Below are 27,770 nucleotides of genomic sequence, written 5' to 3'. Positions count from 1 at the left end.
GAAAGAGTTAAAGTTCCACAGACTGGGAACACTAAGTCATCTTCTGTGTTCCCTCCATGTGTGAGCAGATCAAGGCTGTGGACAATGGCCGACCACAGAAGTCCTCCACGGCCCGCCTCCATATTGAATGGATTAAGAAGCCCCCACCTTCACCTATACCACTGACATTCGATGAACCGTTTTACAACTTCACAGTCATGGAAAGTGACAAAGTCACAGAGATCGTAGGGGTGGTGTCTGTGCAGCCAGCCAACACCCCTCTGTGGTTTGACATTGTTGGTAAGTTGAAGTCTCTAGAGCATGTCAGGAAATGGACTTAAGTGTTTGAAGGAACTAGCCAAACAAACAAACAAATAAATTTTAAAGTAATTTAAAATGCAAAAGAAAAAATTTAAAAACTAGCAATTAAGCCTAAGATTAAAATTAGTGCTGGAATGCAAAAGAGCCAGTAAAATGAATAACCGACCTGTGCTTTCGTTCCAATTCTGTAGCTAAGCTGAACAGAAAGTGCTCTCTGGCTGGATTTTTCCATAGTATGTTATTTACTGCAAACTTAATGTCTTTCTGTGTGTCATTTTAATTCTATTGTCACACTTGGCTAATCTCATTTCTAAATGTATTGATGGTACTAGACTTGCTGTCCTTCATTTCTCTCTTTTTCTTCACCTTTTTTTCTGCATTCTGTTCTTTTTTTTTTCTGCTCCCGACTGCCCTGCTTCAAGGTGGCAAGCATGCTCGAGAGATGTTCTATATTCTACAGACAGCTTGTGGGCAGAACTGTTCAACAGAAGGTACCCTTAGTGCAAACACATTTGCTAAAATACAGCTATCCAATCTGCCTTTTACGTTTTTTTTTTAAACAAATTGAATTACATCTTTCATAACTGCCTGTGACAGACTGAAATGCAGCCCACAGATTTCATACATGCCTCTAACAGCTCTCTCATTACTCGTATCCAATGACTTCTTTGTTTGAGATTAAATGGGTTTTGGGTTTGGGGGGGTATTGTTTTGATTTTCTCCCATTGCTTTTGAGGTATGTGGGCTTTTTGTTGTTTTGTTTTTATCTTTTTGTAGGTTAGTTTATTTAACTGGGAATTTTCCAATTGAAAAACAAATGAAAATGTATTCCCGCCTCTCTATTTTTCAGCAGTAGTGGCATTCACAGACCAAAAAACCCCACCAGGAGAGTCCCCTGGCTGCTGTCCACAAGAGGAAGGGCAGGAAATAGAACCTAGATGTGCATGTGTAGCCAGTAAGCCTCCACTCGCCCTGAAGAGAGAAAGCAGATGGAAGGAAGCAGGCAGGGCAGACCTTGGGAGCCAACCTTTAAATTCCTTGAAAGAAAGCAAGCAAGCACGCCAGGCTGCAAAAGGAAAAGGGCGAAACAGCCTTTCCACAGACCTGCAGGGAGAGCGCTGGAGAGGAAGTGTGCGTGGGACAGGGAAATCAAACGGGCTGCTGTCAGAGAGAGGGGCTGGCGAGTGTGCCTGCCAGGGCCCATCAGGCCTGAGCCAGAGCCCACTTCCCACGATTCTCCGTGAGCAGTGGAGTAGCCAAAAGAGCAGTGATGTAGGAGAATCGTTTCTTTCCTCATGTTGCCTGGACAGTATGGGCAGGAACCTGCTACTCCTCCAGAACAGCTGGGTCTGGGAAAGCATTTAGGAGGTTCCACATCTGGTTTAATGAAGCATAGGAAAAGAATGTTCTATGTCTCCCAGTCAAACCTCAAAGAGTCCTCTGAACTCCCAACACATAAAGGCTTGCCTTCTGCATCTTATTTTGCAAAACATAGGGCATCTTTGTTTTACTTAATTGACATTAATCTCGCCATCTTTTCATATGACCATCCTTTCAATTCCTTCTTCATCTCTGCCAACATATTTGAGATGGAACACCTTCTGACCCCATGAGAAATGTCTCATCACCATCTCAGTAGTTTTCTGCTTGTTCAGCTATTGTATGGTACAGTTTCTTCTGTCTCGATGCAAGGAAGCATTGCACATGTCACCAGGCAATTGTCTTTTGCCTGCCTGGACACCTTTGGTCATTCCTTCACCAACTCAGTTTGCAAGCCTCTCTATTGCATAACAGTGCTTCCTGTCCCTTGCATGAGCATCCTACCTCTACCCACTTAGCCCAGGCTGCCCATAAATGGTAAATCTCACTAGCATTCCTTCCTTAGATACTCAGTGTGGTCCGTCACCTGAGGCCAATTACTTAGGCCAGTTTGCAGTTCTTCAGCATCTCCACAAGTATGTAGGTTAGCGTGCTGCTAGGAGTACTGCATGTAAGGTTGCTCATAGGCTTTTCACACTATGCTATCAGTACTACTGTATATTTTCATTTCTGCTTATCCCATCTCCATTCTTCACCCTCAGAGTGAGTGAAGAATACAGAAACTGCTGGTGATACCTCGGGCAACCATGTTAACCCTTCTGTGGACTCCTGGCCCTGCCCAGGGTCAGTGTGACATTCCATTGTACACCAGTCAGAATAGCCTCACTAGTCCAAGGATAAAGAGGAGTTTATAGAGAACACACTTCCTGGCATGCAAATATAATCCAGGAATAATATGCAAAGCATGGCCTTAGTTTTCGTGTCTCTTTATCTTTGGTTTCTAAGCACTGCTCTTCTCCATAGATTCCCTCCTCATCCATTTTACTGCATGAATAAGAGAGTAGTTTTTTCACTGAAGACTCCCAGGACTGTACCCTTGACTTCTCCATCGCAGATATTTCTCTGTAAATCTGGTAACAGTTTGTCAAGCTTCTTCTACAAATTGAACTTACTGGGCCGCCTGCCCAAACAGATCATGATTGTACTTCCATCCCCAAAGCTAGTCAACAAGGTCCTGAGATGCCAACTTCTTACTTCACTGTAGAACGTCAAATCCTTTCCTCAGGTGCTGGCGGTTTTCAGCAGAGATGCTCTCCTCTACCAAATCCCCTTTCTGAAAATGCAGCTCATCAGCCAGAGTCGTATTTTACCCAGTGTGCTACATCTTCCTTCTTCTAAAGCCCCGCATTTGCTTCAGCATCTTCGGGTGTTTCGTCCTCACTGTCAAAACTTCTTGCTTATTTATCTCCCTTCCTCCTTGCCTAAGCACCATCTTTGATCAAACTAGAAGAGAGGGACCAAGAGTGGGCAATGCTCCTTAGCACTTAATCCTCATCTATGACCTCTACAGAGATACAAAGAATAAGCACGAGGTAGACAAGATCAGCATGGATCTGAAATGAAGCCTCAGGTCCTATCAGGGTTTGTCCAAGTAACTCTTGTGAAGAATAAACCAACCCGTGTTTCTACCAGAGACCTAGTGCATCCAGACAAGAACACAATGAGAGGCCCAGGGATCTGGCATGTGCAGCTTTAAACTGCTCAGCCCAGTGAATCCTCATTCCAGGAAAAAAAAAAAAAAAAAAGGATACTAAAGTTTTAAACCCGTGACAGCCTGCTTCCACTTGCACATTTGCAAACTTACATGACTCTGATTTTAACTGAATTTCCTTACCACCTATCAGAACATGAAGTTGTAGAAACCCCATGTGAGCAACATTTTGTTCCCAAGCCCAGACACTTGCGTTGTCTTGACTCCAAAGAGACTCTCTTCAGCTCCCAAAAACAAGCCCTACTTATAACCAAGCTAAGAAATCTGTAATTAAAAGGCAACATAATAAAGTTCAGCTGTTGAGGATTTAAACAGCCCAACACACAGCATGCTTCCTCTCCTTGTTAAAAGAGAAAGAAAATGAAGGGAACAAAAATAACCCACAATCCTTTGTGGCTCTGTCATGTATCTTCACACTTCTCAGGAGGCTCCGATTTCCCTCAGCCATTCCTGATTTACACACCCTCCAATGTGCAGGCAATCTGGTTCTCAGCTCAGCCCCAGAATCTCATCCTGATGGCAAATATTTGAATTGTAAAGGCCACCGTCATTAACAACTCTGTATTGAGAACTGAGGCATGCTGATTTCCAGTGTTTCACTTTTACGTGAATCAGGTAGAAAGGTGCTTTACCTTGCAAATAGGAAGCTCATGAACCACCCTGATTTGCCCCACCCAATGTCAGGAAGGAGAAAGGCCCTATTAACACAAATCTCTGATGGCCAACGCTCTGTGCTGGCCTCTGGGCCATCTTTCTGTGTTGATAGACAGAGGTTACCTTGGTGCTCAGGTGGCTGTAGATCTCTGTGACTTGGAGTCATTGACTGGTGCCATCTCGACTCTCACCTGTCCTTTGTAGCCTTGTCTCCTGGGCCGCCGCAGATGGTTTGGGTCTGGGTCAAGCAGGCAAAGCCACACTCCCTGACAGCCCCAGCAGTAGTTTCGTCCTCTGCCAGGTGTGTCCAACCTTCCGAAATTGACGCATACTATAATCCACAAAGTTCATGCTTGAGAACTACGCAATTACTTTTTTAAATGGTGACGAGAAGAAATCTTGAATTTTAAATAAGTCTCTGATTTTTGTGTCTGTACTCACTGCTATCCTCAGCCACACGAGGTTGGACACGCTGCAGAGCTTGGGCACCTCTGGTTCTACCCTGACCTGGCAGCCACATCTTTCCATCATGTAACTCTCATCCAGCCTGTCTTCAGAGAAGCCACATCTATTTCTAACTCACCTGCTCCCCCATCAGAGTAAATCCTGCTCAGCTGGTCAACAGACATCAAACACTTCATTTCTCCTATCCTGCCTTCATGCTCAAACTTGATCACAAACAGGACTCAATTTTCTCTGTAGCAACCATCTCATTTATGGAATCTTATCTGAGGACATTTTAGAAAAGTAATAAAAAGTCTAAAAATACTTCACATTTTAATTATTTTAAGAAAAGGAACCTTGGACTGAATTCTAGAAGGTTTTTTCCCCTTCCTAGCACTCTTTCCTGCCCTCCAGCTTCTGCCCACCATTTAAATATCAGCCTGCTGTGCGCTTGCTTCATTCCAAGGCAGAAAATTATTCATAATCACACCGTAACTGGCACCGAATGTCTTTCCGTCGGTTGGGTGTACATGCTGAACTTGAACGAACAGCTTGTGCACGGCTCCTTCATTCATTGAGATTCAGTTGCTCAGGATTTTGGAAGCTCCTCAGTCACACCTCCCCCTGGGTGACTACTAGATTTGGGTTGGTATTTTTATAATTACACGTGTGAGAGTGGAGTTATTTTCTAGAGGAAGAGCCTGGGAGCTGTGCCATTATTATCACTGAGTGTCTTTGTGCAGAGACGGCACCAGCTTTCTCCTCTGTCAGGTGTGCCCAACCTTCTGAGATTGAGAGATGATGTGATCCACAAATCTCAAATCTCACAGAAAAGCTCAACTCAGTTATACCCCAGTGAATTGAGTGGTAGCTGCTAGCTCCCAGTGTTTTCATTCATGTTCCATTTCTAGTCTTTTCAGGACCCCTCCTTGATCCATTACATTTTATGATATTATAACAGAAATCCAGTGTGCCTCCTCTGCTCTTTTTTTACTCTATGACACCTGTCTGAACCAAAAATGGTCCACGAGAAATGTCCCCGAAGTGAATTGTTGTCATGCGGGCTGTTCACAACCTCGCTTGTAACTACTTCTGCCGCACTCCCATCCCACCCACCCCCACCAACCCCCCCCCCCCCCCCCCCCCGCAGCAATGCACAGGCTGTGACACTTCTGAACCCCACTCTGCTGGGACTCGGGCCACCTCTGCAGTGTCCTTTCTGCCCACTTTTTATTTGGCCTCATGCTGTTGCACCCGACACACTCTGGCTTTGCATGTTCTGTTACTGGCTCTGAGGAAGCATATCTTGTTTAAACGGAATGCTGCTAGTGAAGATGGACTCCTTGTATTTGATTGATAGCCTCGCCCCAGATGATTTGGACTTGTTTTCCTACAAAATTGAAATCACTTTTCAGGCTAAAAGGGAGCCTGGAAAAACAAGACCTGGGGGAAAGGCACGGAGTCGCTCATGAAATGGGATGCTTAAGTGTAGCTTATTAAATTGTGTCTGGGTTGATGGTGAACTGCTGGTCTAGATTCTAAGTCCCTTGTCAGAAATTCATTTGGAAACTTGAAAAGATTTTGATTTAAATGAAATCTTGGCTTAATTAGGAGCAAATGTCTTAGAAATGAGTATTATAGCATACTGACCACATTGGTGGATGGGAAAATGTACCAAGAATGCTATTGATGTATCTCTTCTATGACATCAAAAGTTTCTTATCAGGAGTATTTAAACTGCAAAGACTAATGAAAAAACAAATGCAAACATGGCATATACATGCAAAGGAGAAAAGCGAGGACTATAAAAACTGAAATTGGCAAAAGTTGCCAAAATTATTAACAAGACAAAAAATTATGAAAATGCATATCATCTACATACATATAAATATGCAAATGTTACACCATTATACAGGTGGGGAGAGAGTGTATTTTGCACAAACTCTGAAATGTCACAGTCAGTGAGAGAAAGAACTGACATTGGAAACCTTTGCCTGTGTTTCCGCTGAGCTTCATCTTCATTCATCTTTCAGCTGGAGATGATAATTCTCTTTTGATCCACAAATGTTTGCCTTTCCTAAATAACTGATGCAGAGGGATGAACACTATTCCCCCCAAACAACAACAATTTAAAACAAAAATCCCAGTCTTCATATTTACGAAAGTAAACAGCATCAGGAGTGGGAGCGAAAAGTCTGCCGTTGATTGAGCTGTGACTGGGACCATGAATTAATATCCTCCAGAAGCAACTTGAGAAGTTGTATCCTTGTCTTTCTCTCGTGTCTCTGGAGGTTGTTAGTACCTTTCTTTGAGGATTTCCATGGCAAAGGTGTTTGTTTTGTTTTTCCCCAGCATTTACCTCTTGGAGGTAAATAATCTGCCTTGGGATTTAAAATGACTGGTACCACCAGTCATCCACATCAGCTTTCTGTTTTATTCCATGTGCTCATCAAGGAAGCATTGGCTTCAACAAGAAGCTGCTCTCTAAGACCTACTTCTCTTAGGCTAGGAACCCTCTCTTCTTCTGAGCCCTCAAAACTCTTCTTTGGAGTTAGCATCTAGTACTTCTCAGTAAATCAATTAAAGACAGTAATTGGAAGATGAGTCTCTTTTAGATGAAATTTTTGAGAACATATATCATCTCCAAGCAATTCTCTGGTACCCCTGTATCTCCACAGCTTTAATTAAATGTCAAAGGCAATTATGTTCTCTTCAGTAATTAAATAATCTTATGTGAACATGGTAGCTGCAAGCAGTTGGTGCTTGGAATATACATGACTACATTTTTAGACAGTAAACCACATTATTTATTTTTGTCACTGTAGGACAAATTTCAATAATTTGGGGTGACTCTCCACTCCCTTCACTCATCTGCCTACTTATTATTATAATATCATAAAAATGTGTTGACCAGAAAAATAAAATTCAAAGACTGTAGGAAATAAGAAAAGTCAAGCTTCTCTTTTCTAAAATATGAAACTCAATACATACATTGCCCTACATACTAAAGTTAAACAAAATTATCATCTGAAACCAAAAGTATTTCACACATGCAATTTCCAAAAAAAAATAAATAGTGCTGGTGAACATACACTGACATTTAATTAAATTGTTCCAACACTTAGACCGTTATCTTTTCTCTCCCTTAAAAAGGTCTCTAATTTGGGAAAGTTTATAAGTGACACTTCTGTTCAGAAATAAAATGGTCGCAATTCTAATGCTATCTTAAGTATGCCATTCAAGACAAGAGGACAAAAGACAACTTTTTCTAAGCCTTTGTAAATTGCCTTATAAGTTCACTAGTGTTGTATCAGCAATATAATAGCTATGGCATACCTCTCAGATCTGCTGATTAAATGTTGTTTCTGTGAAATCATCAGCCACTTGGTACAAAATTAATTTACCCTGCCAAGATGCCAAATACATTTCTCTGAATACCCCAATGTTCAGAAAGACTCTTTTTCATATGAAATTCATTTTTTAAATTTTTCTTATCTTCCTGTATTCATAATTTTATTTCTGACATTTAATTGAGGGACTCTGAATTCTACCAGCCAAATGTTTACCAACAATCCTAGAACAGACCTAAAAGTATCAAATCACTTGTGTTTTTTGTAATTGGAATAGTTTTTACTTAGAATGTATTCTACTAGAGAAAAAGTTAAAGTATTTCCCAAGTTCCCAGGGTGGCAGTTGAGAGGAGCGGAAGGAAGGGCTGCTAGCATTCTCAGTGTTTTATGGAGTCAGACTATAGTCCATCACTGTAACATTAGTGCTGAGCTCTTTATTTACAGTATATTGGGTTTTGTGTCATTTGTTATGCTTATAGAGGATGGCTTTTGAAAGAGGAATTAAGTTAGAAATAGTAAGGTCCCATTTAAGAGTTATAAAATTGAGCCATAGGGATGCCTGCCAGAAAATGTATCTACATAAAAGCACCCTGTAAAGATATATGCCTCCATACACTCAATACCTTCTCAGCTGTGCTAATTCCATGTTGTTTCTGTGAAATCATCAGGGGGGAATTTTGACAGCTCTTTTGATGCAGAGAAGGGTGTTGGGACAATTGTCATTGCCAAACCTTTGGATGCAGAGCAAAGGTCGGTCTACAACATGAGCGTGGAAGTCACCGATGGAACAAATGTTGCTGTCACTCAGGTAAGATGTGAAGTTACTGACTAGCAAGAATGTGCAAAGATCTGCTAAAGAGAGAAATGGAAGAAGCAATGAAAACTAGATCCAAGGAGTAATAAATTATGTCCATGGATTTTCATTGTTCAGAAAATCGTTTCAGTGAATGACCGAGACGAAAGGTCCTATTGGTGATGTTGTAGAATTATTTGGCTGCCTCTTTCGAGGTGACTGTGGTTGCTTGCTCATGGAAGAGTGATACGTATTTGTTTCCTGGTCATTTACTGTAGGTTTATCTCTGACAACAGTCAACTCGCAAAGAGCCTATCTATGTGGTCAATGTTAGCACAACATGAAATTCTTCCCCTCCTCATTTCCTGGGTCACTGAAATTTAAAGCTAGAGGTACCTAGCAGTCCATGTTCAGTTCTATACTGAGATGGAAGTTACACAGCCAAGGCCCAAGAGCCTCAATTAAGGACAAGACTGAGGCCTGGGTATCCACTGTCATCTTTGTGTTAGGGGTTTTCCATCCCGACTGCACATCATACCCTCTGACATGGAGCATGGTGAGAGCGGGCCCAAAGCCCTGAGAACTGGAATCTAGCCCGAGTTCCTGTTGATGTCCCGGTGCAGCTGGGGCTGAGGAACTTCTGCTCTGCTTCTTGAGAGCCTATGAAAGACACTGAGAGTCGGAGGGAAACTTCCGGCTTATCGTCTGACTCAGAACACCTCCGAACTTCTTCCCAAGTGACACTAACACAAGGCTAGCTCTCAATACAGTGGATTTCTCTTAAATGTAAGATGTTTGTTTTGTTATTCAGCACCACAAACCCAGCCCCATACAGCATGCACTGCAGCTCCACTCTTCCTTCCTGCTTCTCTCTGTTGTTCCCACAACCCCAGAAGACATGCATGATTGATCTGGGCCCTGTTCTCTGCTGGACCCAGATGGATATTCAGAATCCTACTCAACACATTTAGGTAGTAAGAAAGTTTTGCCAAACCAGAAGCAAGCAAGTGATGATTTACTTTAAATATGATTTACACATTTATAACCATGAAACTTGAAAGCAGGAGGTGGGAGATTTCATATGCTTGTCCAGACAACTGTCTCTTGGTCTGAAGCTGCTGCAAAAAAATGTAACATGACTGTTTCCTTGTAATCAGAGAGTGGTAGAGGCTGAAGAGAGCAATGGGGTTCATTTCAAGTGACCATTTACTTCCCATTTGAATATAATTATAAATGAAAATGACATATATAGAGACAGCCAGTGTATGACCATTCCTGATTCTCACTTTGGTCCCTTCTGCTTATTAGGTGACCACCATTTGCCTTAGAGAGCCCCACTTACATCTGTTAACCTGGAAATATGTATTAATAGCACCTTATACTGTCTGATAATTGACCCAATTGAGACAACAAATTATATATTCTTCCTATCTAAACCATACCACTCCTTGGCATTTTTCAGTACTCAGATCTAGACTCATAAATGAGGCCCCTGGCTGAGATTCCTTGGAAACTGAGCAGTAGAAGAGTGTGCTAGAAGACCAATGCCAAACAATCCATGTACAGTGTTGCTATGTTGTTAGTGCTAATTCATTTTAAATGGGAACTTAAATTAGATTTTTTTAAATTAGTAGTTTCTTAACATATCCAACCCCAGCTCTTTTGTGCTAATTAAAAATCCAAGACATATTCTAATAAAATACAAATAAGCATGGGAGCCTATTCATTCCCAGACTTTCCTCTGGGTTTTTAACCAGTTGAATTAAGCAGTATTCAGTGTATCTAGAATGTATAATTCATTAAATATGTTCAGTATGAATGAATGAATAGATTCTCCATATCCAGCAGGGTCTGTCTAGAAGGTATGTAGATCTCTGAGGCACAAAACATTCATGTTAACAATTTAACAATGGCAATGAAAAAGTTACAGAAAGACATTTAGAATTCCACTAGGCTGAGATGAGCAACAGTTTAGTAGCATTGATTTTCTAAATATTTCTTCAGTCCATGCCATATGCAGTGAGCTAAGGTACTTAAGGTCACAGTGGTGTAGTTTTGGTTGTTTGTTGTTTGAGACACAGTCTCACTGTATTGCCCATATTGCTCTCAAACTCCTAAGCCCAAGCAACCCTTCTAGCTCAGGTCACGTGGTCGGTGAGACTATGGCACGTCCCACCACACTAAGCTAGTAAGGAAGTTTTAAGGCCAAATGTCTAATATGCACTCATTAAAATAATATGGAATTGCAAGTCTTTGAATGAGACCCTTGGATGAGAACTTGTCTGAGACCATGCTTTTCCAAGCTTATATACATTTACACTTGACTCCAGAGCATTCGTAAGCACCCTGAGAATTGGAGCGAACTTGGAAATAGCCTTAGCAAGAGCATTTAAAGAGGTTAATAAAGGACATCATGAGATTTTTCTTGTCAAAAATACCCAAGTCATGCTGTTCTCAGGAACCATGCCATTAAGGAATGAGGACGCAGTTTCCAAAGCATGTATTGTGTCCTCATCAAGACTGTTGCTGTCAGAAAGCCATAGACTGTATTGGACCTGTCTGCCCACCAGCGTTGGTCAGTCCAGAATGATTTACCTTTACCCAGGCTTCCCTGGGCAGGGCAGCAGAAACAGTTCTCTACACCAGAGTCAGGTACATTTGAACAATAGGATGTTTGGGAAATAAACAGAGCGTTCTAGACTTCTTTTAGAAACTGCTAAAATATTCTCAACTCCATGACCCCAGACAACACAATGACTCTACCACCAAACAGAAACCTCTCTCCACATAACTAGATTGATGTTCTGTAGTTTACAAGCCACCTGTTCAGAACTCCTTGGGGGACTTTTCTCTCCTTTGTTCACATGAGATCATAAAACATGGTAGGACATGGGCTTCTCATCAGCCATAAACAATGTGTTGAGTTTTACTTCACAAATATCAAATAAATCCGAGCCTCGGGGATTCAGTGTCAACATGAAACTCTCACTTCATCTTCAGGCTTGTCCTGTTCTTCCGACTCTCACAGGATTCTTGTGCCTCCAAGCTACACAATCCGATGCTACATAAATATCCCTTTCTTTCTGAGGATTGCCTAGGCCCTGTGCAGACTGTAAAGGGGCCTGTGCATTTCACATTACAAAGATTTCAAAGAACAAACTGTGAAAACAGAGCATCCCCACGTGGGCAGAAGCCACCTGATGAGGTGGACAAAGACTTCTGCAGGAAATTGTGTGGGGTTCAGCAAAGGATATTATTGCACTTTTCATATTACAACACAGTACAGAAGTGATCCCCATGTTGTGATAGAAGCCCAGAGATGAGCAAGGAAGTCTGTATTAAAATGGAAGGACAAAAGAGCAAAGTTGTCTCTGGACTGTCTGCTTCAAGTAAAGCTGAAGAATCACAAGGAGCCCTGGTAGTTTGAAGCAGCAGGACTGGGAAGTATCCAGAGAATGGGGAGAGGGGCAGGCAGCACATAGAGAACAGAGTAAGACACCAAAGAGGAGTCCCACCTACTCCAACATAAGTAGAATCGCAGGAGTTTAAGTGGATCCTCGCCTTGGTTCCCAGACAAGACAGCAGCTGTTTGCATTAGAAAAGAGCTAAGATGCTTTATAGAGATCGCTAGCCCCACGTTAGGGCAAGAGTATCAGTCATATTACCCTACTAAAGAGTCATGTTAAAAGGGGACCAGAGGCAATGCAAATTGGCTTTCACTAGATAAAGATGGGTAGGTCCCTCAACTTTCACAATGACTTTACAAAACATGTACTGAAAATACTCATTACAGGCAGAATTGGTATACCCTGCCTACCCCAAAAATGTCCACATTCTAGATGTCCACTTTAGAATCTTGATGTATTACACGGCAGAAGGGACTTAGATATAATTAAGGTCGAAGGTCTCCAAGTAGGACTTATCTACTAACAGAGGGTTGACTGTCGACTTTTCCCAGCTGGAATCAGAAAGGAAAGGGAGAAGCTGAGAATCCAGTGCAAGGAAGAGCTGAGACAATTTGAATGTACAGGTGGCCTCAAGACACTGGGGAGCCAGCAAGGAAAGAGGGATCCCAGTCCCACAACCAGAAGACACTATATTGAGCCTGAATGAGAAAGGAGAGCATTCAAAAGGAATGCATCTATGTCAGTCCCTTGAGTTTGGGCCTTGATTTCAGTATTCAGAACTATGAGATAATAATAAGTGTTATTTGAAACATCTAAGTTGGTAGTGATTTTTTGTGGCAGAAATATGAAACTCGTTGACTACTGTCATTTCCATTTTACTGTTCAGGAAAAAGGCCCAAAGCAAAATTAAGTGGTTTGAGGAGAACCTGAACGCAAACCTACACAGGTAGATACTAGAGCCTACCCTTTGGTCCACTGCACTGTGCCAACTCTCACAGACAACATTAAGCCTTTGGTGTCTGTTCTAAAACAAGAGTTACAAGAAGCACACCCTTTTAAGTTGCTCTCCTATGAAATATAATACCTGTAACCTTTGGACTATCCCCTAGCTATCCAGAGGTCCAGCCTCCTCTTAGCATACCTTCAACCCCAAGGACATATGTTGCCAAGGATGACCCATAATGACTATTAATACTCTCTATACATCTACCAAATCAATCAGAGCTGCTGCATCTTCATAGAAGTTGTAAACTAATACAGAACATGGCCTTCCCAAAGGCTCAATGGATGAAAAGGTATACAAATATATAATATTTGATGTTTGCATAGTGAGAATCAACAAGTCTCATTAGGAATGTCCATTTTCCAGTAACCCTGGAAAACTTAAATCTGGAGTTATCATCATTCTTTTCCAGGGAGAAATAGGGGCCCAGATTGGTTAAGTAACTGTCTAGGTTCACAGGAAAGAGATATATTTTCTTCCTTTACAAAATCACATGCTATTCAGGAAACATTCCTTTACACATTTATATCTACAAAATATGCAACTTCATCCAGTAGGGAAAGAATCTTGTATAGTAAAAAAAAAAAAAAAGTATTCAGCCAGAATCAGGTGGTGGAAGTCCAGGTTGCCACTTGACCTGTGTGTATTCCTATAGAAGGCAGCTTGTTCTGTCTAAGGCTCAATCTTCTTCACTGTGAAATAATCCTATGTGATTCACAGATTGTTGTAAAGATGAAGAAAGATGAGAAGGCTCTTGGAACTATCACATCCTAAACACATATAGACTTTATTAATACAATCTGGTACTCAACTTAAAGTTGGAACAACATACCTGATATCTATAAATTATGTGAGTGACCTTATTGTTTATGTGAAAGAAAACAGATAGTCCTAGCCAAATAATAATCTAAAAGCTATGTTGATTTGCTTCAGGGACTCGGGATATGTGGTTTTGTGATTTTTAATATCCTTTTCTTATTCAGGGCATCCTTTAGGTTTGTAAAGCTAGAAGAGCAAGCTCATAATTGTAGCTCTACAACCAAGCCTAACATTAAACATCTCTTTCCATATGCTCCAAAATTCTCAAGCTCTACATGGGCAGTTACTTGAGCACGGGCTGCACTGATTGGAGTTGGGGTAAGGTGGAACTATGACCAGATTCCCAAACTTAGGCTTGAATCCCACCCTGTGGATCCCATCACTAAGACTGCTGGGAATCCCTCACTGCCCTACTCACTTAGAACGGATTCTACCATGAAAATGTGTCTTCTGTCTTGATCCTTTTCTCTGTCCACATATGCTTCAAAAGGTGGAAAAGAAAATGATTTTTTTCTAAAGATGTTTGTTAGATCAGGAGACCCCCCAGATAGCTCTCCTCTCACTATGACTTCTCTCACATCCACTTTTAGTGCCATGTGCCTCTAATGTGTGAAAACAAACTGGCCCAAATGTTCCTTTGGTGTTTAGTTAGGTCAAGGAAGAGCTGAAGTGACCAATCCCGCTGCATATTGATAAAATGCCATATAAAACTTTCTTTTAAAAAAGGGGGGGGGACAAAGAATGATAAAATTTCACTATATGTAATAGATCTGTACCTGCCACCTTATGAGAAAATCAATTTTTGAAAACAGATTTCAATTTTCAAGGTAGCAGGGAACTTCCTATTCAAAATAATTCCTTGATAATGTTCTTGAGAAGAAATGGCCCATACCAGCTGTCTGTTTAATGAGTTAGCGTTTCTCTATAACAAAGACCATGACATTTACACATATTTGCTAACATATGTACAATGTAAATTTATTCTCAATGTCTAGGTAACCTAAGTGCACGTGAGAATGCTTATGAATGAACACAGAAGTGGCTCTGAAGAAGCCAGAGGAATCTGGTCTTGTCCCTGTGACTTTGGGCACACCCTTTAACATTTCTCTCCATTGAGGAACCAGATATAAGAGAGTGCACATTTCTACACAGGAAGCAACTGTGATATAAGTTTTCTATTCATACATTCCAAAATAAAATTCACACCTTTATGAAGAATGCAAGGGGCATCTCCCCTGGAAAGGATGTTTTAAATATGGCTTAGAAACGCCAACAGAGGCAGAACAGGATTTCAGTAATTTAGGACTTAATTGGTCTTGCCCAACAATTCACCCCATGGACTGTTCTACCGTGAGCCTTTGTAAAGCAGGGCTTTGGCACCTACCCAGACTTAGCTCAGAGGAGCCTGTGGAATGCAACGTGTTTATGGGGGGGGCGGGGGGGGGGGGAAGCATTGAAACCAGCCCTGGAGATACTTCCCATGCCTGGCTCTCCTCCTGCCTCAGGTCCTTTGTGCTTTTGTAAGCTTTTCAATTCCCATTTTGAACACAACATCTTTGAGAGTTACTTTGCTTTGTTAGTTCAGGAGCTCACAAGCGGCCCCAACTGTGGGAAATAAAAAGCAAATGAGGAGAAGGAGGTCTCTACAGAGGAACACTTGTTCTGACTGCAGATTAGGCTCAGGACAAAGCAAGCAGAAAGAGGCAAGCATTTCCAGATCACATCAGCTTTGAACTTCCTGAAGGTCAGGGCAGCTCGCTGGCCAGAAAGGCTTTCACATCTGTTGATGTAACTGCCACTCTCAAAACAAATATTTTAGCATCTTGACTAAGTTACTTGAACTTTTAAAAGAATTGGCATTCAAAGAATACAATATGGTTTTGCAAATACTTTAAAGATAAAAACAATACCTAAAACTCTCTTGGCACACTTCTCGACCTTTTTTGCAAGCACAAATTAGGGGACAAAGCCTGTCCCTGTTAGCATCTCTCCTAAGTGAAAATTGTCGTGCCACAGATGTGACAGAGTGTCTATCATTCCACTCAGCAAAGCATACCTCAGACACTGTAAGCAGCTGTGCAGCTGTTTGTAAGGGTGGTATGTCTGCATATATTTATTTGGAAAAAATCAATGATTTTCTAGAATGCAGTCACATTCTAAGATATTATGAAATGTAAAAAACATTAGTGGCATTCCTGTTAGTCAGGAGTAAGACAAGAAGAGGTACCAGACCTGTTACCGTGTAAAACTGTGTGGTAAGAGACAGCGCCACCAGGCAAAATAAAGCATTGAGCCAGAAGAATTATAAAGGAAAATGCAAGACCACCTCTAGTTTCACAAACATCCCTAAAACAGTAGCACAGAAAGAAATACAGAGCCATGAAGAGGAAAATTAAACTAGATCTTGCCCTCACATAAAATTCCAGAAAATTTCCAAATGCACCAGAAAGTGAAAGAAAAGAAAACACACACATGCCACCTATAAAAACTACATGTGTTCATCTATAGATGTGGAGAATATTCCAAAATATTCACCACCCAGAAACAATAGAGGAAACGCTGGGTGGCTTTCCTTCTGCATGGCACAGACACATTTATTTTCTTTACATACTCTAAGAACAAAGAATAGAAAAGTCTTAATGAGTCTGTTAAGGATGACTGAGCTGACCATGATGCTCACTGCAAGGGCATTTCTTTCAGGATACTGAGCAGGCTTCTCTCACTGCCCAGGACCATGAGCAGCTCTGCCCTGTGTCCACTAGATATCACCAGCATCTCTCCTTTCAGTTGTGAAAGCAAAAGCTGTCTCCAGACACTTTTGAAGTGACTCTTAGGCCAGTTGGGAACAATATACATTTTATGTTCATTGTAATTTCTAATGTTAATACAAAGTGATATAGTGTGATAGGGGAAATGTATATGGTATCACTATGTAGACAAAACAGAGGAGAAACCATCTGTTTTTAATAAAAGTTATCTACAGGAGAGAAGGAGAAGCAGGGAAGCCAAACTTCTTTAAATTTTTTAATTTTTTCTTCAACAGTCTAATAAATATATATTTTGATCATATCCACCCCATCCCCTTCTCTTATTCCTCTCCTAGCCCCTCTGCATCCCTCTTTCCCAACTATTCTCCTCTTACCTTCATGTCCTTTTTATGACCCACTCATTGAGAACCTAAACTTCTCTGAATACACTTTGGATGTGATTTTAAAATGGCAAAACAAAAATGTTGAAAAAGCAAGTATATGACTTAAGCCTGCACCCAAACATAGTTGACATATTTCCTTCTTTAACAGTGACTTTAAACTGGGCATACTCCGGGATAATCTTCCAGCACCCTAGGAAGTCTGCCTGCCCCAATGCTGTCCTCTGTGAACTTGTCTAGGTTCCATAATAAAGTCCCCAGGCTTCCTTTGTTCTTCAAGGCTCTGCTTTAAAGTAACCCCTGGACACTCCTTACTGGTTCAGCTAATAAATCCTTCTCTATCCTTTAAAAAAGTTCCAAAATATAGAAATAAATGGAAACAAATTATCTTATATGTGAATCTAATTCTGGAGGAGAATTATGGTAATGGATGTTAATCATCTAATTCAACTTTGAGTTCCTCCTTCAAGATTCATCTCAAGAATAAGAGAGCTGAAAAACAGTATCAACATGTTTTGAATAACTGTAACAGGAATGCAGGCTTTATTATTTGGAGTCCTTCAATTCATATCTCAAACAAAACAATGACTAATTATGATCTTGTCACTGAACATAGAAAATGTCAGCATCCGAGGAAGGAAAAACAAATGCAGAAACAATGGCACCAAGTGAAATCACGAAAACGGGAAACATTTGTGAACTCCTAACATTTTCTTATTTTTTAATTCTCTCCTAATTTTGTCCAGTGGATGAAAGCAATCCACTAACAAGAATTCCCAGTACTAGATTGTAATCTCCAAATATTATTTCTAACAAAGGGAAGAAAAGGAGATACCAACAACTTTTGGAGCAATGGATAATTCAAGAATAAAATAGAAAATGTTCAAGACAATCGTAAAATTAATACCAGTTGCAATTATCAGAACGCAAGGGAGCTGGCTGGGAATGCAGTTCAATAGCAAAGTGCTTACTCAGCACAGCAAGGTTCTAGGTTCGGTTACTAGCACATGAAAATCAATTTATCAACGAAGGGAGGGAATAAGAAAAGAAGAAAGGGGGAAAATTCAAAGACTACCAGGATTGTGTCAGAAAAACTCAAGCGCCAACCTGAAGACAATCTTACTGGCCGAGGAAAGACTGCACATTGCAGTAAACATGAACACCGCGAAGAATAGAATCGTCAAATATGATCACACTAGCTGGGGCGCCCAAGGCTGAATTTCTCACTTCCTTGTGCTAGGAACCCTACCATATCACTGTGCGGAGTGTCAGTGCAGTGCTCAGACATAAACGACACATCCTTATCACCCCCCACCCTGGTCAGTGCTCAGTGGACATCACAAAAGAGGGGGGTGAAAGAGGGAAGGAGCTGGAGGTTAGGGAGGACTAGAATGAAACAGTGTCTTCTCGACAACAGGACTGTTGGCACCCATGAGTTCAGAGCAGCCTTTGTCACCTGCACGAGACCTGGACAAGATCAAGCCAGTCAACATTCCAGCATGGAAAGGAGAGGAGGGCATAAGATCCCACCTCACCTGGAGAGCTGTAACAGTTTATAGGTTCTGGGGAGAGAGTCAGTTAATTTAAGGGTGTGGCCACTGGTAGCCAACCATACTCAAGTGGATGACACCACACTTGTGAGTATCTGAGGCACAAATTGAACTCAGTGGGTGCTTTTTTAAGAGGGGTGGGAAGCAGGAAGTTCGAGAGTGAGGAGGTAAGAACTGGATCTGGGAGGTCTCAGGAGGATTGGAGGGTGAATGTGATCAAAATACACTAAATGAAATTTACAAACAGTGAGTTGGTTAGTTTTATATAACCTTGCCAAAAGCCAGAGTCATTGGGAAGAGGGACTCACAATTGAGAAAATGCCTCCATAAGATTGACCTATCGACAAGTCTGTCTGGTGTTTTCTTGATTAATTATTTGTGTGGGAGGGCCACCTGCTGTGGGTGATGTTACTCCATGGCAGGTAGTCCTGAGCTGTACCAGAAATCAAGCTGAGTAAGTGTCCCTCCATTCCCTCGCTTTAGTTCCTGCCTGCAGGTTCTTGTCTTGAGTTCCTCCCCTTTGATGACGGACTATGATAGAAGTGAAAGATGAGTTGCTTTTGGTCTTTATCACATCAACAGAAACCTTAAATAATACAGAAATGCAGATCAAAACTTGATAGAGCATAATTATACTTAAAAATATTCATCATTGCTCACTCTCCGTGGAGCTAGGAAAGCAACAGCTTATTTAGAACTAAAGGATAGAATCAGTGAGCACCCTGCCTCTCCTCTACATGGTGAGCAAATAGTAACCAAAGATCTGAGGAGTTTCTTTAGCAGAGCTTTCCCAGTTGACAAGCCAGAGAGGGATCATAGAGTTGGAACATCAAACATTTTATAACTAGTTAGTCTTTAATGATCTCCAATGACTGCTAGCATCATAGTATAAGGGACAAAACCAGACAGGGTACATCTTCAGAAGAAGCACATGTGTCACGTGTACAAAGGTGTCAAACTGTAAAGGAACTTGAACCTGAACTATACCTTTTCTCCTATACCACACTGCCAATTTCTCACAAATAGGAGGACTGATCATGGAGAGAAAAGCCATAGGATGCTGCAAGCAAAATTCAGACAGGAAACTAAGGAGAAAATTCTCAATCTCTTCCCCAGTAATAATCACCATGGGGAAGAGAAAATCAGGAGGATTTACAAAGAGGTAGAAGGAAATTCTGTAAACTAAAATGTGAAATACAATGCTTGAACCTCTATATTATGATTAAAAGAAGTTTATATATGCATACACATAGTGTACACAATGTATTTAACAGTGGAGAAATATTAGCATAAATTGTACATTTAACATTAAAGAATTACTGGGGTTGGTTTTTTTGGTTTTGTTTTTATTTTTTTGAGATAGGGACAATAATACTCTGGTAGGTATTTGTACAGGTGTCTTATTTATTCTAAGAGTCCTTACTTAGCTCTTAGAAATACATACTGATGTAGCTGTAGAATTTCTCTCCAGCTCCCAAGTCCCACCAGTCCTGGAGCCCACTTATAAAATAAACACACAGACTCTTACATTATTTAAACTGCTTGGCCATTAGCTCAGGCCTATCATTGTCTAGCTCTCACTCTTATATTCAGCCCATTTCTCTTAATCTATACTTTGCCACGTGGCTTGTGGCTTACTGGTACCTTACATCTTCCTTGTCCTGGAGGCAGCTCCAGGCAGTCTCTCCTCTCCTTCCTCCTTCCTCAATTTTCCTCTCTGTTAGTCCCGCCTATACTTCCTGTCTGACTATTGGCCAATCAGGTTTATTTACATATAGCGATATCCACAGCGTACTGAAATGATGTGATAGCTGTGATTTGCTTCAAAACAATCTGGGTGGCGGGGTGGGGAGGATTAGGAAGACAGTTGAAGCCAGATTAGCCATGATCTGATCACTGTCAAAGTTGAGTGATCAATGTAACACTTCTATACCTGCCCAGAAGATTCCATGACAAAAGATCCTGTGAGGAAATGATGGTGGTTTTGTATTGGAGCTATCTGAGCAAGCTTTTGTCTGGTCTTCTCTCAAAAAACAAACACAGGGTGAGGCTATGACTGCTGAGAAGCTCTGACTGCATCCAATTCACCTCCATTCCTTCCTTCCTTCACCCTGTCTAATCTTGATTTCTTTCCCCACTTTGTATTAATTACTTTTTTCATTGTTGTAAGAGAAATATCTGGTAAAACAATATAAGGGTTTATTTTTCCTTATACGGCGAGGGGACACGTTCCATCACGACAGGAAAGTGTGGCTGCAGTAGTATGAGGTCACTAATTAGCTTGCTTCCTTCTCTTTCCCTTTGTATTCAATCTGGTACCCTAGCCCGTGATATACTGCCACTAAAATTCAAGACAGTGCAACTTTCAGAAACACCCTCAGAGTCATGTCTAAAAGTGTGTCTCCTAGGAGACTCCCAACACACTCAACTTGACAAAGAAGATTAATCCCTCCCTCCACTGCCATTATGTTAGTCCACCATAAGAATGGCATATAGATTGGACTTTAGGCAATAGAAACCTCCAAATGAAGGCCACCTTCTATCGTTCACATTGCACCTCAGATCAGACTGTAGAATTATTTTCTCTCATGGCTACCTCAGCTGTTCAATAATTAATGAGATTATAGATCCAAGAATAACTGATGTTGCTGCTAATGTGAACTGATGGTTTACCGAAAGCTACTTACTGGCAGAATGTTTTATAGGAGAACTTGCTCTATGTTGAGGTTGCTGCTAGAAGCTAGGATACAAGGATACAAAGAGAGAGGAAATGAAAAGGTGACCTTTTTCGTTAACAGTGAGTGAGTTGGAGTTCCTTATCACTCTTGTCTTCTTTTGACTACAGGTATTTATCAAAGTGCTGGATAATAATGATAATGGCCCAGAATTCTCCCAGCCACATTATGACGTGACAATTTCTGAGGATGTGCTTCCTGATACAGAGATACTGCAGATTGAGGCCACAGACAGAGATGAGAAACATAAGCTGAGCTACACCATCCACAGTAGCATTGATGCCATCAGCATGAGGAAGTTCCGGATAGACCCCAGCACGGGTGTTCTCTACACTGCTGAAAGGCTGGATCATGAGGCCCAGGACAAGCACATCCTCAACATAATGGTAGGACCAGACTCATGATTTTGCTCTCCTGACAGAACCATTAGCCAGCCAAGGCATATACCTCACTCTTCAGAAAGCCAGGGCCCTTAAATTCTGTAAATCTAGCCTTTGCACTGTCAGGGTACATTCAGTTTAGCCTTTGTATTTCAATGCAGAAGTTACTCTTCTTAGAAAGTAACTCCATAGTTTTTATCAACCCGAAATATTAGATACATTCTGCAGATGCTGGCTGTTCAGAAAATGCTGCTGACAGATGGTTAGAGAGGAAAGCAACAGACAATGTCCCCAACTCAGGGGTTTGTTTGGAACCAGAAGATTGTGTGGAAAAGTTTGAAAGAAGCCCCCTGAGAAGCTCTTCAAAAGGGTGGCCATTTGCTCAGTCCACATGAAGCACGGTCCTTAGAAGTGTTCAGAGACCCAGTTTATGACGTACCACATTGGTTTGAGACCTACGGGTAATACTGGTGACCCCTAAAAAACTGAACATGCATTAAATCTTCAGAGACTCTTGAATTCATTTACCTTCCTTTAAATTATGTAGACATGGCTTTGCATTTAAAGTGAGGTTTTTGGTTAATCCATCCAGTGGGCAAAAAAGATGAGTAAGAATTATCATTGATTCACTTATGGCCTACAATCTGTCCCTGTAATGAGCCCCAGAACAACTCTGGCATGCACAGCCTCTGCCTATCAGGGCTCCCATTATACTCCTGAAGAACAGGAAGGGTGACAGTGATTTAATCTCCTATACTGATTGAGTTTGGTATACCTAAACCTATGAATTCCAAAGTCATCCACAACAGTAACATTTTCCTTCACTGCAATCTTCTAGGATGAGAGGCAATTTGAATGCCATACCCTCAGCTACAGTTTCCACCTAAGATCCTAAGAGACAGAAGGAGCAGTTCCCAGGGGGCACCTGGTTCACCACTATGGCCATTCATTCATTCATTCATGCACAGATAATCTTGAGCACACATTTTGTAGCAAGTACTCTCACAAGCACTGAGATAGACAAAGTCCTCGCACCCTTGGGGCTAGTGTTCAATTCATTCAAAAAAAAAATCTCTAAATAGAGTTCAGTTGTATCCTTGGGCATGGACAACCAAGCTATAGAATTCCAGCATGGCACACTGGCCATAATGATGTTTACATGATATTATAGGAACAGAAAGCCTCACAGTGGTGAATAATCCCATTCTCATTGTTTTTCAAGTCATTTCTGTTCATCCTTCCCTCAGCAAACTCAAAAATCAGTTTGGTCACCCACTGCCATTCATCATTTATGTAGTTAGATGCTTAGAACAAATGACTGCTTCAGGCTACCTTCTTCCAAGCCTCCCTTGCTCATTCCTCCCTTGTACTAACCATGAAAATGCTTTTCTCCTTGATAGATCCTCTTGTATATGTTCCAATATCGTCACATTTCTCTAGAGTTATGCAGCTTAAAACTGAACAAGCAGGGGTATTAATTCAACTAATGATACATCAGCTAATAACAGAGCCACATGGGTAAAGAATAGATTATTTATAAGCTTCTGCCATATGCAATTCAGGGGAATTTTAAAGTCATTAAGCAAGTTTGTCTGGAAAAATCATACTGAGGGTTCTTGGACATTATGACTGAATGCATCTTTCTAGTGGTCAAGATTCTCCAGCAGCTCTGGGCTCTCCCTGCCTAAAATTATCACTTGTCACCATCACCATCATGCTATTCCTTCTACCTTTTCCTTGTTTGTTCATCCAGGAAGTGAAGTGTTAGATTACGTTCCTCTTCCCACTCACTATGAGGACCTTTAAATGTATCCCATGACAGCATTTAACTGCTCGGTATTATGCCTTCCTGTGGCTTGTTTGTATCACTCATTTCAAAGATCCTAATACTCTTGAAGGTAGAGACTGCCTGGTTCATTACTGAACCACTCTGCTTACACCATGAACAGGGCATCATAAATAGCAATAAATGTTAGTTAAATGAATGAATGGATGAAAGTAACAATACTGTATTCATTAATCCCACACCTTAGAAGAGTCTCTGTCTACCATTCCATGACTGAATATAAATATATAACAAGGAAGAAATGACTATGAAAACCAAGTGAGAGAAATGGGCTTGTGGTACCCACATATTACATCATAGGCCAGACATCAAGTGAAACAATAGAGATGATGTTGCCCTGCTCTCAGATGGCTCACAGTCTCAATCTCTCTCTCTCTCTCTCTCTTCTGTAATACCACTGTTGCGGAGTGCTTTCTGTTGTGCAAGACTGGGTCAAGCACTTTGCATGCATTATCTCATTTTATTTTCTCAACAAACATAGCATTGTGAGTTCTTTGCAATTCAAGTTTTTAGTCCTACTGCTTCTTATATTTTGCCCAAAGGTCAGAGATCAGGAATTTCCTTACCGAAGAAACTTGGCCCGAGTCATTGTGAACGTGGAGGATGCTAACGATCACAGCCCTTACTTTACCAATCCACTGTATGAAGCATCGGTGTTCGAATCAGCTGCTCTGGGATCAGTTGTTCTGCAAGTGACAGCTCTGGACAAAGACAAAGGGGAAAATGCAGAGCTCATATATTCCATAGAAGCAGGTGAGAGCTGCAGAGACCTCAGCACAAAGCATGACCCCCACCCTCGGCAGCACAGCCCACCCTGTAAACTCACCAACCTATCTGTGCAATGATGTGTGTAAAGCTCTTAGCATTTCAATATTAGCAGCAAGGGAAGAGCTTCCTTCCTTGCATTCAATCTTGGAGTTTTCTGAAATGAAGAAAAGAAGTGTGTAATGAATTCAGTGGCCCAGATCCAGAAACCAGCAAGCCACGAACTTAGACTAAAATAACCACAGTTGGGTTCACTTACCAGTGGGTGGGCTGCAGACTTCAGGAATCCTGGCACACCCATCATGAGCACAAACACCTTACCTAGGTTGGAGGCAATCTGAGCAACAGAGCAGTTGGTGGCTGTGGAACCTGAACTGCTTGCTTAAACAGACAGACAAATAAATAGGAGCATGTGTGCTAAATCTTAGTGTGTTTTCAAAGGATGTCAACATTTGAAGAGAAGTTTATAGATGGAGGTGGATAGCTTAAAAAACATTTACGACAGAGATGAATGTCCAAGCAAGAAAAAAAAAAAAAAGACCATGAAGCTAAAAATGACAAGTCTCCCTTATCTGTTCTGTGTCCCTGCCTCCGTTTTACCGTTTTTGAATATTCATGCTGCACATTCCCAGCGTGTTCTGTGGCATGTCTGTGGGTGCAATGCCAAATGCATACTCTCTCCATGACAGCATGGGACAGCTTCCTGCCCTTCTCTTAAATGTAGAGCATTTGTGTGAGCAGCTGAATTAAAATAAGCATGGTAGGAAAGTAGTTTGGGGATAAAAATTTAAGAAAAAGCAAAGCCAATAACATATAAAAAGCCCCTGTATCAAATGATAATCTAAAAACTACATTTTAGATTAGATGACACATTTTAAATGGATCAGAGTTAACATCCATGCAGAAGACACTGCTCACTAATGGCCATGTGCCTGAAGTTTTCCCACATATTACTGTTAGGACTTCCATAAATCTAGACCTACTTAGAAACTCTGTTTTATACCTCTTGGTTACCACAGAATATTGTTATTACTGCACCAAATCATCTTTATTCCTCTAGTTTACAAATAAGGAAACTAAGAAGTGAATATTAAATATCACAGAAAGCATTTTCCAGTCAGTCCATCCTCAGCTGTTCTTCCTAAGGTACCATCTAATCTTGTCTTTTCCTTTCCCTGTATTCATCCACGTACATTACCTCATGTCACTGTAAACATTTGGATGTAAGGCTTTATTTCCACCATTCTTATCATTTTATGGACATTTATCTGTTTATTATATTTATAAATTTACTACTTTTATCCCTGGGGCTTCAGATGATTTTTAAACTAATATTTAGGTTCTCATGAAACGTATTAGTTACATCCCTGAAAACACTTGTTTCACTCACATTTTACCTCCATGACTGGAACATGGAGCGCAATCATTTCTTTGACAACTGACTGAAATACAAACGAAAAGCTATATCTTTAATACATATTTTACATAGAAAACACAAATTTCCAGAAAAAATTAAATTCTGGGAATGATAGGTATCTCAAAAAAATAGGCTTTGATTCTATGCATGAGTCTAATGAGAGTTACAGTATGCATGACAAACCTGTCACAGTATCCGGGCCCTTCTAAACACACAGCCCGGCCCTGGGCCTGCCTGGCCCTCCCACACACACAGCCCTACCCCAGGCCTGTGTCCCTCACACACACACAGCCCAAACCTGGGCCTGCCTGCCCTACACACAGCCCTACCCCAGGCCTGTGTCCCTCACACACACACAGCCCAGCCCTAGGCCCGTGTCCCTCACACACACACACAGCCTGACCCTGGGCCTGCCTGTCCCTCTCACACAGCCCATCCTCCCCCACCTGGCCTTCCTGACACACACACACACACACACACACACACACACACACACACACACACACGCACGCGCGCGCGCACACACACTCACACTCACACAGCCTGACCTGGGACCTGCACAGCCCTCACTGAGCAGCTGAGCAAGCTCCTTTCCAGGTGATGGAAACAGAAGCAAGTGATAGCTGGTTGTGTAAAATGCTAGGTTTTATTGAACTTGTCTCACAAGCCTCAGATAATCCAGATTGTGTTCTGTTTACTGGTGGGCTATGAAATTCCTGTCTTTTGCCTGGTCTCGTCACACTGAAGCTTTTACTTTGGAATAAGCCAAGTGTTGGGGTGGGGGTGGGGTGGCAGAGCTTTGAGTCTTGTGGGGGTTTGGGGTTTGGTGCTCATGTTGCTTCTAACTCAGCAAAATTAAAGGCAACAAGGGTTGGGAGCACATCCTAAGACGCAGGAAACATCGTTTTCAAGGCTGCCCCTCCTATTGGTCATTCTGCAGTAACTACTGAGCCCGATGTCTGTGGCAGCTGCTGTGCTGTGTACCAGATAAGCAAGGGCAACACAGCTTTAGCCATGTTCCCAAAGGCTGCAGGAGCCACATATTCCAAGCCATAATCAGACGTTGATTTTCCAAAGATTCATGAGTAGAAGAAAAGAATAAGCAAGTAGCCAACTCTAAGGGAAGCTGATATTGAAGAGGAAAAGAGTGGAGAGGCCCAGCTTGGACGTGATACGGGAGCACAGCACCCTGGAAGGGTGTATCATGTGGCTCCGCAGTGATGGGACAGCAGGGGTATGAAGGCCAACTGGAGTGAAAATATGCCTTAGCTTCACTCCTTCTGTAAAGTTCTGTTGACCTAGAGTGAGGCAGGACTCACCTGCTGACTGTGAAGTAGGCCATTGACATCAATGAATGTGGACATGAACTATTCGCATCCTGTGTGCCACTGTCACTTATAGAGAATGACAATTGCTTGGATGACATGGATGCTGGGCCTACACATACTTAGCTAAAATGTTTCTTCTGTAAGCCCTCTTCTTTCCCATGCCAGACATGTCACAGCAGCACCCAGGCCTCCATTCCACAGGAGCTGTGCCTCATGTTTGTGGTTTCAAGGACAGTTTTGCTGATCATCATTGTCCCACTTCTCCTGAAACCTCCCTAAAGTGGAGTAAACAGAATGGCTACAGATTAGAGTAATGATCTTGCGTTTCTTGTGTCTGCTTTTACACCTGCATCTGTGCCTGTGTGTATTAATACAGTTTAGGAAAGGGACAAACAACACACTACATAGAGGAAGGGGAGTCCTGGGGAAATCCTTAAAACTTACAAAGCAATCAATAACTTAGAAGAATGCCCCTCCTAACCAAAGTCACCTTTGGAGAAAGCCTGTTTTCATGTGGAAAAGTAGCATGACTTCCATATCCAAAGCCTACCAATGGCACAACCTGAAACCATGTGACTATGATGGTGTTCTGAAACTATTCCTACAGTGCTTTTTTTTTAAGGATTAAGACAGAAAATGCAGCCCTATAATAGATACCGATACATATTCATTTTATATTTACAGTTTCAACATGTGTACATACACATAGGCAGATGTATTAGTGGAGGTACATGCCAATC

At 41.5% G+C, this 27,770-nt stretch overlaps 1 protein-coding gene across 6 annotated transcripts in view; it reads left to right on the top strand.

The window, feature by feature from the left end:
- Positions 1-27,770, top strand: part of Fat3 (FAT atypical cadherin 3) — a 599,580-nt gene that overhangs the window by 476,750 nt on the left and 95,060 nt on the right. For 4 of the 6 annotated variants that reach the window (XM_042280463.2, XM_076575707.1, XM_016008860.3 and 1 more), the window contains exons 6-10: positions 69-279; positions 723-791; positions 8,508-8,647; positions 21,405-21,680; positions 24,063-24,273. In XM_042280463.2, coding sequence (XP_042136397.1) covers positions 69-279; positions 723-791; positions 8,508-8,647; positions 21,405-21,680; positions 24,063-24,273 — 907 coding nt within the window. The remainder of the gene's footprint in view (positions 1-68; positions 280-722; positions 792-8,507; positions 8,648-21,404; positions 21,681-24,062; positions 24,274-27,770) is intronic. The other 2 variants (XM_006990546.4, XM_016008861.3) reach the window with 1 other exon arrangement.

This window comes from Peromyscus maniculatus, chromosome 7, assembly GCF_049852395.1.
Source record: "Peromyscus maniculatus bairdii isolate BWxNUB_F1_BW_parent chromosome 7, HU_Pman_BW_mat_3.1, whole genome shotgun sequence".
NCBI classification, from domain to species: Eukaryota; Metazoa; Chordata; class Mammalia; order Rodentia; family Cricetidae; genus Peromyscus; species Peromyscus maniculatus.
The sequence above is the reverse complement of the archived record's forward strand: the minus strand, read 5'-3'. Positions and strand labels throughout refer to the sequence as shown.